The sequence below is a fragment of the Vitis riparia genome, chromosome 13 (assembly GCF_004353265.1).
Source record: "Vitis riparia cultivar Riparia Gloire de Montpellier isolate 1030 chromosome 13, EGFV_Vit.rip_1.0, whole genome shotgun sequence".
Classification (NCBI taxonomy): domain Eukaryota; kingdom Viridiplantae; phylum Streptophyta; class Magnoliopsida; order Vitales; family Vitaceae; genus Vitis; species Vitis riparia.
The window spans coordinates 28,375,813-28,387,292 of record NC_048443.1 but is presented as its reverse complement, the minus strand read 5'-3'; the positions used below and the strand labels follow the sequence as shown (position 1 = coordinate 28,387,292).

At 35.0% G+C, this 11,480-nt stretch overlaps 2 protein-coding genes across 2 annotated transcripts; one reads left to right on the top strand and one right to left on the bottom strand.

The window, feature by feature from the left end:
- Positions 1-59: 59 nt before the first annotated feature.
- On the top strand, positions 60-4,980 carry LOC117927434 (40S ribosomal protein S4-1). The gene is made up of 5 exons (XM_034846913.1): positions 60-161; positions 2,402-2,479; positions 2,587-2,767; positions 2,917-3,014; positions 4,327-4,980. Exons 1-5 carry the CDS (start codon positions 159-161, stop codon positions 4,759-4,761), a joined length of 795 nt encoding a protein of 264 aa, XP_034702804.1. The 5' UTR covers positions 60-158; the 3' UTR covers positions 4,762-4,980.
- Positions 4,981-6,342: 1,362 nt separating this feature from the next.
- On the bottom strand, positions 6,343-9,335 carry LOC117927712 (ferritin-3, chloroplastic-like). The gene is made up of 8 exons (XM_034847368.1): positions 8,939-9,335; positions 8,264-8,347; positions 8,106-8,166; positions 7,897-7,987; positions 7,265-7,323; positions 7,023-7,088; positions 6,853-6,916; positions 6,343-6,660 (listed from the first exon to the last, which is right to left on the bottom strand). Exons 1-8 carry the CDS (start codon positions 9,256-9,258, stop codon positions 6,608-6,610), a joined length of 798 nt encoding a protein of 265 aa, XP_034703259.1. The 5' UTR covers positions 9,259-9,335; the 3' UTR covers positions 6,343-6,607.
- Between the last annotated feature and the right edge of the window lie 2,145 nt (positions 9,336-11,480).

Sequence of the window (11,480 nt, the reverse complement as noted above, 5' to 3'; positions counted from 1 at the left end):
CCAAAAATGGGCTTGGTCTTGGTCCTGCTCCTGGTCCGGCCCAATTGCTGCTAGGGTTTTGGTGGGGGTTATTGAGAATTCTGGGAGCCATCTCAAGAGGCAGAGAGCAGAGGAGAGCAGTGCAGAGATCTTCCTCCAGAGTAACCAAACCCTAGAAAATGGTTCGTGCTTTTTACTTTGTATTTTTCTTTATCGGGTTTCTTCATTTTTGTACATTTCATTTGCCTCTTGCTTTTCTTCCGTTTAGGTTTTAGATTTTTTTGTTTCCTTTCAGTTCTTATCCTTTAGGGTTCTATAGATGCGATTATGTGTATCTCTGGAATACTAGGTGCTGTTTGGTTCTCGGGGAAAGGGAAAGGAAAACGAAAACGAAAATGCTAAAGAATGGACCTATTATGATTATATGCAGCTTAAATTTACTTGAAATATGGTTTTCGAGTCGCAGCATTGTTGTTATCGAAATTTATATATGTAGATGGAGATAATTGAATATATTCTGTGAAAAGCCTACTGTTCCTAACTCAATTATGGATACTTTGAATTCATATTTAAGATCTATTTTAATGTTTGTGAGAATGAACACAAAAAGTTGGTAATGAGGAATGTTTGATTTTACTAGGAGGGTCTAATTTTTGTTATAGCTTCTATCGGGTTAAGACTCAGTTTCTCATTCTATCTCAACTAACCAAACTGCCAGTGGGATGAAAACATTTTTTTCTAATACCTATACTAAGTTATTGCTCAAACCTTTTTATGGAGTCTTTTGTCTTATCATTTTGGTTGGACAGTCATTTGAACCTTGTTTAATAATTCCATGTAAAAATAGTTTGATCATATTTGGAAAAGCCCCTTGACCACCATTGTTTTGGGTTAGTTTTTAATCCAACTAATTAACCTCCTGATATAGCCCAAGCTTGTTTTCTCATTTGTTTTCTATAATGTATGTCATTTTTACCTTTTCCAATGAATGTCAGTCATGTGTCTGATTGAACTTTAAAAAGAGGGGCAGAATTGATACTTGTTTGGGTTGTCTGCATCAAATCTAGAAAACTTTGGTCGCTGAATATATTTTTCTTATTAATTAACTGAATTATAATTTGAGGATGTAATTCTGGATAGTAGTTAGGCAGGAATAACATTGTTTTTCTGACCTTTAACAAAGAAAGCCTTTCTGATTATTTAACTAAGAATTTAATGCTGATATGGGTGTTTATTCTCAACACTTCAACCAATGTTTCTGCTTTGTGGAGGGTTTCTTTGGAGCGTTATGTCAGTTTATACCAACTTATGCTGTCATGTTGATACTACCATAGAATATGTATCTGTTAAAGGTAGGGTAATGTAATGAATGATGGAGGGAGAAGTGGAAGAACTATGAGATCTCTGCAGAGTTGACATAGTCTTGTATTAAATAAATTGTGTCAAATCATACAAATTTATTCAAATTCATCATCCTTATTTTACATGGACTTGCATATCAGTATTTGGTTTTGGTACCTATCTAAGTGTCCAATTTATTGGACCAACTAGTTGAAGGATATTAAGACATGTCCAAGAATTAGTTTCAGCTACTTATTTGAAAAGGTATTTTCAAGTACAGGACTAACTGGACTGATTTGAGAAAAGCTATATCATGTAGATTTAATTCGAAGTAGTGCTGATGATGGGGTTTCTAGAGAATAAAGTAAAGTTATTTGTTATTTAAAATTATAGGGGTCTTGATCAAGAACTCTTCTTTTGAGTTACCTTATGGAACCCTATCAGCACTTGCCACCACCCAACACTGACTTAAAAAAATGTAAAAAGTTATGTATTTCTTAGTTTTCCTTTTTTCTCCTCCCCTCCCCTTCTTAATGTTCTCTTCCTCCCCCTCCTACTTCTCCACCCTTCACTGAATGCAGCAGCAGCAGGCATGCTAGCACTATAACCAAGGGTGTATTCATGCCTGGGTCATTTTGTCCTGAAACAGGTACTCAGAAGTGAAGTGCCAAGGCAATGTACCGAAGGTCTAACTTAATGGTTAAAGTTAACTAGCTTTTCGGTCGTTGTATATCATATTGAATTTATTCTTCTATCATGTACCCTGCCCTAGTCTTAACAATTGTGTTGGCTTGGCACCCTGGAAGAAAGTGCAAGCAAGGAATGGAACCGTTTTGACAGCTTAATGAACATTTTAAGTGGTAATCTTGCACTGAGCTGTCCTTGTCATGCTCTAGAGAATGCTTGAATCTTGTAGACTCATTAGGTTAAGACTTAAGTTGAAAAGACAACTAAGGATACTATATAGATTATAGAGCTTTTTCATTTTGTCTATGACACATTTGTCATATCTTTATCTTCGGCTAATAACTGTTCAAGTTGGAATACTTGTGTTGAGCATTGTCGTTGTGGGCTATAACAGGCTAGAGGGTTGAAGAAGCATTTGAAGAGGCTCAATGCACCGAAGCATTGGATGCTAGACAAGCTTGGAGGTGCATTTGTAAGTCAAATATCTGTTCCTGATTCATATTTTTCTATTGACTCATTTCACACCCTTATCTCACATCCAAAATCATTGATGGCTCATCCATAATCCTATTTGTATAGGCTCCAAAGCCTTCATCTGGACCTCACAAATCCAGGGAATGCCTGCCATTGATCCTCATTTTACGGAACAGATTGAAGTATGCTCTCACATACCGTGAGGTCATTGCCATCTTGATGCAACGACATATTTTTGTTGATGGAAAAGTTAGGACAGATAAAACATATCCCTCTGGTTTCATGGGTATGACATGCTGTCTTGTTTATTGGCCTTTTGTTTTTTCATTTATTTCTTTATTTTGTTTGCTTTTTGTGATGTATCCTAACACATGACTAGGTATCTTCATTATTAATCCCACATGAAGATGCTTACATTATACCCTCTATTGCCAGATGTTGTCTCAATTCCAAAGACAAATGAGAACTTCCGTCTTCTTTATGACACCAAGGGCCGGTTCCGACTCCACTCAGTTAGGGATGAAGAGGCAAAGGTCAGTTTATTAAATCCTCTCAAATAAATTATCATCCCTTTTGCTTCAATTGAACAATGTAACTTCATTGAATGAAATCTATTCTTTCTGATTATGGGTGACTCATTATGACACCCTATAAGAGGGATTTCAAGACATGAACATTAATGATCCATTGTTTCGCATGTTCTTTATTTATCAAATCTACTTTATCAATCATCCCAGTTTTACCATCTAGGGCGATAGCAAAATTTAGGGAGGTCCAATGTCTTTAATGATTTTGTTGATTGGTTGGGTTCTCATTGGGGGAGGGGTTTTTTGTAGTTCTCTCTTTTTTGTGTCACACTCTAGTGACTGATGTATATATATCCTGTGTACTTTGGTGCACTCTTTTGGAGCTTTTAATATATTATTCTCACGTTATTTATCTATCAAAGAAAATTATATCAAAATTTAGGGGCCTATTCTGCATATGTTGATTGAAGCTGTGCTCTTACTTCATCAAGTTAGCTATTTAGTCTCATGTGTCTTCTATGTAAAGTTTGTGTGCATATTGGAAGATGGAATTTCTTTTTAATTGAATTGTTTGTGTAATAAACCTAATAACCATATAAATTTCATTATATCATAGATCCCTTCACAAGGTTTCAGCTTGGATTGATTTTTTTTTTTGAACTTTAGTGTTTGTGCCACTAACCTAGTTCATAGGTATTCTAAATTTATTGTGGAATGTGATACCCCGTTTGTAGTGCCCCCATTAATTCATCTTGAAACCATGTTGCATGTCTTCAAGCTCATCCACCTCTTTTTCCCAATTTCCGGACCAGCTGAACGAACCATTCAAAAATAACCTCATTTACTTCACCTAATATTTCAGTTATGAAAGACCTACTATTTCATCATCTGCACTTCAAAATTTGCAGATCAGAATTTTCATCATAGAGAACCTCTTTTTCCCAAATTTTCAGACCAGCTGACCCATTCAAAAATAACCTCATTTACTTCACCGAATATTTCAGTTATGAAAGACCCACTATTTCATCATCTGCACTTCAAAATTTGCAAATCAGAATTTTAGTCATAGAGAACCTCTTAACCTTACCACCATCTGTTCCTTCACTTAATATCTCCTTATTTATTACCTCTCTCTCTGTCTCTATGACAACTTCCTTTCCTTATTTCCAATGATTGTTAGGATGAATGACCTCTTTTTTTCAAGGCAAAAAAAAGCGCCCATGGATCCCATAGGCTAATAACTATTAACCATATAGAACCCTTTACATCATGGATCTCTTTAGGTGGTTCTGATTTGTCAAGGGTGTTTTCTCTGCAGTTTAAGCTCTGCAAGGTCCGTTCTGTCCAGTTTGGGCAGAAGGGCATCCCATACTTAAACACCTATGATGGGCGGACCATTCGCTACCCAGACCCATTGATCAAGGCCAATGACACTATCAAGCTTGACCTAGAGAGCAACAAGATCACCGACTTCATCAAATTTGATGTTGGGAATGTTGTCATGGTGACTGGTGGAAGGAACAGGGGCCGTGTTGGAGTCATCAAGAACAGGGAGAAGCACAAGGGAACCTTTGAGACCATCCACATTCAGGATGCCACTGGGCATGAATTTGCAACTCGTTTGGGCAATGTGTTCATCATTGGCAAGGGGACAAAGCCTTGGGTATCTCTTCCTAAGGGTAAGGGTATCAAGCTGTCTATCATTGAAGAGGCCAAGAAGAGGCTTGCAGCCCAAGCAGCATCCAGCGCTTGAACCATGCTGGCAAAAATATCATTCAATATATAGTATTGAAGACTTCGACTAGATGATAGTATTGGAGGTCCATCCACTTTTGGAATTATGCCAAAAATTTTGCTTTGGGTTCTTCCCTTTCTCAGAACTGATAGTTATGTTTAAGTGCATTGTTGCTTGGCTAAATTCTCTCAATTCTCCTTTGTCTTTGAAATTTCTGGTTGTTGCCTTTGGAGGAGTCCATTCTACATCTGCAGTAATAGAGAGTGCATAACTCCTCTGCCAATGTCATAGGTCAGTAGCACGACCAAGCCACCAACCCTCCCCAGTGTCGGTTTTGCTACACTGGGCGAATCAAAGGGGCCTCAGTTTCCAAAATTCTGGATATGCCGGTTTGCTTTTATGCATCCATCCATGATTCATGGGTATTTGGTAAATCAATTTAATAACTTAATATGATTTAATAAATTAATTTTAGTTATTAGATAAATTAAATATATTTAATAAAATAGCTTAATATCATTGTTTTTGGGTCAAAAGTAGCTTTAAGTATTAAATTAAAATGGTTAATTTATTATTAATTTTAAATATATTTTTTATTTTATTTATCCATAACTAGTGAGAATATAATTTATAATATTACATTCACAATTCATCTTTTACAATAAATATTTTTATTATAAATTTATCATCAAAGATGAGTTAAGGTATAAATGTTAGTTAAATTTAATAAGGGTAAATATGTTAATATAATAATTTAGAATAAATTTCAAATTAACTTTATCAAATAATTTAATACTTGAAATAAAAATAAAGTTATAAGTTTAAAATCAATAATTTAAAATTAGCTTAATAAATCCATAAACAATAAGTATTGTTGCAACAATTTTCTTCATTTGTATGATCTGTAGTGTCGGATCATATTCAAAAAGCATGTTTTGGCCTCTACTTTCACTGATGTGAACACTTGAACAACCCGGAACCATAAGGCACTCATTCTGCAGACCTGCACCATAGATTCCGCATTCAGAGAGTTAAGGGGGGCTGCTATTTGGTCATAGAAAAAGCGACGTTGATAGTGAACCTTATGCGGGTTGTGGGATCGAGAATGTGGATGTAACATTGCCCCGGCATTTAATGTTTACCAGAAAACACGTAAGAGGCCAGTATGAGTAATGGTCTGAACTCAACATCGCATATTCCATGACCAAAGATGCCATTTGATATTAGTAGTTCTAATCAAATTACCTGTCCCGTCACATTGTGGACCCAAAACCTTTCTGGAAGACTGGAACTGACCATTTCAGAATAGATGGGTCTCTATGCAGAGTCATTGTTATACTATAACCAATAGAATGGTATAGTTATATGCGGCTCCAGCTTCGAGGAAGCCAAAATACCTGATATCATAGGATAGATAGAAAACACAGGAATCCAAAATACTTGGAACGGTGTCACACCATTTCATCATTGTCCCGTATGGATCCGCTGGGCGCCTCCATGATTTCGATTGGTTGCGTTTCTTACGACCACTCGACAAATAATTTTAAGAGACCAGCAGACTCGTTGGTGTTATGAGAGAGGTTTGAGATCAAATCGTTCGGATAGGGGCTTCCTTGGAATAACCAAGTAACCCATGTTGATTGATAACCAACTGATACTGAAAAGTATTAAATAACTATTATTATAGATTAAGACCACAGACCTAGTCTCAGATATAGCATATGCAAATTTCACCTATCAGACACAAAATCTGCAATAACCCACACATCCAAAACCTCAAAATGACTAGCTAAAGGGAAGACAACGGAATTGCATCCTCTGAAAGGCGTCCCAGAAGGAGACAAGACTGAATTCGAATGCATCATCACGCAGCAACAACTGCTCCATTGAGAAGCATTTGGTCGAAGTGCCAGACTCCTGAGAATCCATGAAAACCATGTAGTTAGTGAACAGTTTGGTAAAACAAATGGAAACAGGAAAACAGGGGAACACCAAAAATGGGTACAGGTGTGTGCTAGAAACTGAATTCCTAGTTTCATCGAACAATTAAGTGGGAGAAGAGACTAGGTGGAAACGAAAATAATAATGTTGGTTTTCAGGTCCATACTCCATGTCCTTTGCCCACCCTTCTCAGCTGAGCAACATATTCAGAGATCTTTTTAATGGCTTCCACCTGAAGATGAAATAAGTAAAAAAACACCAAATTAAATAATGACGGTGTTTCTCATCCAAATGATAAAAGATTTAAATTCGAGGAAAAAGGGAAAAATTGTCTTCACCTGCTCAATTAAGAACTCGCTTTCTATGAAATCAGCCAGCTGAGGATCATTGCTTCGGTCAGCAATCTGTTCACAGCATTTAGAGCATAAACTCAGAAAAATCCAATTGTTTTGTCTTGAAAGACAGTTAAGGATCTTCCAGGCAGCTTCTAGGAACAAACCCCGCCACCCAAAAAAAATATAATAAACAGAACCAAAACAAAACCCTATGATATGAAAATGAGTCAATAGAGATGTCTTACGCTGTGCAAGTGCAGTAGTTTTTCATTTGTTAGCTTCTCCAGTGACAATGCAAGCTCCATTGCTGAATTAAACAATTAAAGGAATCAGTCCTAACCAAATAGATAACAGTCATAAACCGGCTTCAAAGGACTACAAAGAAGCATGAACTTAAACAACAACAAACAAATCCAGGCAATCAATAACAGATATTTATGAAATGGAATCTACAAAAGAAAAAGAACTGAAGGCAAAAGGCCCATGCAGCCCTGCAAGAATTGTATCACAACCAGCATACATCACACTTCTAACCATTCATAAATGACTGTACAAAAGTTGCATATCCGCATTGATCATTAAGATGCCACACATGGTGTTCTTAAGAAATGAGCATTCATACAATTAAAGGCATAAGAAAAATTTATACAAAATCCTGAATGCTTCCACATACCAATTTTTGAAAAACAAACCAACTCAACAATTAGCTTTATTCAACTGAATCTATATTCACAGAAACACATATATATGAGTTAAAAGTCTAAATCCACTGGACATACACACATAAAGCATATAAAAACACCTCGGCAGATCAAAATTCATCTGTAAACACTTGCTTTGCATTATCTATGAATACAGAGGAGCTTGCAAAACTCACTTGCATGCAAGGCATCTCCCTTCTCCGGATGGTCAAACTCAGAATGGGGCATCAAAATAGATTGCAACTTCACTTTCCCACCTCGCTTGTTCTGAGGATTGTTCAATGAAGACCATTAGAAACCCAAATGCATAAAAAACAAAGAAACTAGTAATTCAATAACAAACTGACAATCAGCAATAATAATCGAGTATTCCATCCTCAAGCACCTGGTATTCCATCAGTTTCTCGGCGTGCTCTCTCTCTTCCAGACTAGATTCCTTGAAAAAACTATATTCCAAACACCATTAGTTAATCATTTTCAACAGAGATGACAACAGAAAAGGCTAATTAGCAAAAGATAATAGCGTATTTTCCACGAAATTACTTGGCAAGACCCTTGAGAGCAACGTTGTCCCTATCGAAGTAGGCATACATAGCATGGTACGCATAGGAAACATTATATTCCACACTGTTAGACAAAAGAAAAAGATATACATCGTTAGAAAGAAGTATAAACAAACAATATAGAGATATATAAACATAAAATGAAAGGGAAAAGTGTGTTTCCATGGCTACATTTGAAAAAAAAAAATTCACAAAATGAGAACCCATTAAAAATAATTCAAGTTTCATCTGCTCTACAATCAAAGTAGTATCCAATTGGTCAAAGGTGGTTCCTTCGTGAAAAGGTATAATCTATGCGATGAATGGTATTACATTTGATGGAAAAGTGAATAAAGAACAAAATCCTATTTATTTTACATAAATGTAGTAAATGTTCTTGTTTTGTGATTTTTTCCAAGTATGTATAAGAGAAAACACACTTTTCCCAAAAGAAAAAGCTCCATTTGGTCGCTGCGAAAACAGAGGAAAATAGAAGAAAATTCAGGAAAAATGATATATGTGTAAGACTGAAAAACACAACTCCATAAGCCAAATAACTGCACCGATTTCAGTTCTTTTTTTTTTTTTTTTTTTAATTTCATACTTTTTCCGAACGAGAAAAATAAATAAAACCCCATAATTTAAAAAACTTAAAGCAAGTGAAGCCAAAACTCACTTGATCTGCTCGTTGATTGCAGATTCACAGTCGTTAGTGTACTTATGACGACTGAGAGATTCTTGAGGAACAGTCGGCACAAGAAGCAGTTCCTTCTTCACTTCCTCGAACGGCTCGAACACCACGCCAGTGAGCGGCCGGTTATTCGCACCCTTGGATGCTAACACCACGAATCCACTTCGGCCGATCGCCGGCGAAACAGGAAGAATCGGAGAAGACGAAAGGCCAGAGCTCAAAGACGACGAAGGCCAAGAAAGATAAGAATCGGAAGCAGCATGAAGGTTAAGCAGAGAGAGAGTTGAAGCAGCTTTGAGAAGCATGTTTGGAGAGAAAGAAAACACAGACACAGACAGTGGAAAAGTGGAGAAAAATGGAGGAAAAATGAAGATTCAGACACAGAAGCGAGTGGCTAGGGGTTGAAGATATAGATGTGGAGAGTGACCATTTGGGTGGCTAGGGGTTTCGGTGGACGGATGGATCGCATGACACTTGGACGTACAGGATTGAGTGGTAGGGGAGGGCGCGTGCCTACCTCGTGGCCTATCTGGTTCTGACGATGCTTCTTGTCCTCCTGTGGGATTCTCAATGAAATAAATATCTTGCATTCTGGTCCAGATTCATTTATTCCCCAAAAAAGGTTTTTTTTCCTTATTCATACGCATAATCTTTTAATATCACCCGGCACTTCTAATGTATTTGTCTAATCTTTATTTGAACAAGAAAAAAAAAAAATTTAAATATTTGAACGTTTTTTGCCTTTTCAAATTTTGATATGATAGATCAGCTTAAACTAATATTTTCATTACTTAGATTGAGTTGGGATTAAACTTTTATAACTTGAACTCAATTTCGGTTGGACTCAGACTGAAATTCGAATCATCAAATCTTAATTTGAACTAATTTAATATTTTTTTTATAATATTTATAATGTTTATTATCTTATATAATAATATTCATTTTATTTTAAGATTTTAAAAAAATATATCAAATTATAATTATATTTTAATTTTTCTTTTTTTCTTTAAATATATAAGTTTATTTTTACCTTTTTATTGTTATCTTGAAATTTTGTGTTATTTATTATTCAAAATTTTATATATATAAAGTTTTTTAATAACTACTATAAATGAATTTTGAATATTGAAATCCAATGAAACCCAAAAACCTCAAATATAACCCAGTCAATTCAAGTTTAACCTAATTAACTTCAATTAGAATTTATAAATTAAGTTTGAGTTTAATGTCTCGAGTTAGAAATCAAGTGAGGTTGAGTTTGGATCCATTGTTTCTTAATTCTAAGTTTGAATTAGTCAACAACCAGCCCTAGCTCCAACCTTACACACGACTAATATTTCTAACAAATAAAATATTAGATTTTTTTAAAAAAAAAAAATAAATGATGAATCAATGATGGATGGTTGCTTCAAATATAAAAAATTAAAAATGTGTTTAATAGTTCAATTATTTTTTTTTTTAAAATACCTATTAAATATTTTTTCAAAATTAAAAGTATTTCCTAAAGCTTATCAATTTTTTTTTCAAACTTTTTTAGGTAAAAAATCATATTTGTATAGTAAATTGGATGGCAACTCATCAAATTATTAATTACGAAAATTTATATGCTCATATTAGTCAACAAAAAATGGAAATAAAAATTAAACGGTAAGCGGGGAAAATAGTCTTCCATAAATTAACCATTTTTTGTGGTTTTAAATAGAAAGAAGATAAGAGTTTGAAAGGAAAGAGGCAAAAAGCCAATGGAGGAAGCCCTATTGGAAAAAGACAAAATACATGTTCCAAGATATGGTATCTTTGGGCATGATCACCTGTCTTGTTTTAGATTTGTTTATTTGTGTGGGTACCACACTACCACTTTCACTAGTGGGGTTGATTCATGTGACAGCCCTTTTTTATTTTTTCTAACTCAAAATCCTCTTTATCGTTCATTTTTCTACACCATCATTGCCTGATGAGAAAAAGAAGCACTTATAAAAAATAAAGGATAAGCGCTTCTATTTGTCATCAAGGATGGTTTTTCCACCCTCAAAAGTGTTTGAGTTGGAGGTGTAACCTATCAATTGGACTCGTAATATTGAATCATAGATCAGCAGCGTGGGTACGAGAGCATCCACTTATATGACTCCAATCTTCAGAGATTATCCAAAGCTAAGAGGGGTGTTTGACAATGGCTTTAAAGAAAATGTTGTCGTATTTTGGGAGAAGAATCACCAATCCCGTGCTTTTATAAATGATTTTTAAAATTTTTAAAAAGTATTACATAAATTTTGTGAATCAACTTTCTTTTTATAATTTTTTTATATTATAAATGTTTTTTACTTTATATCGAAATGAACTTTCACGACTTTAAAAAACATCTATAAAATTAAGAAAAACCTCTATATATATGGTACCATGAACTTTCTCATGGAACATCATAAACACTCTCTTCACAAATACAATATTTGCATTGTGTCTTATAGAACTATGGAACGAAACAAACAAACACTCACTATGAGGTCAAATAAACTCTCATACCAAAGTC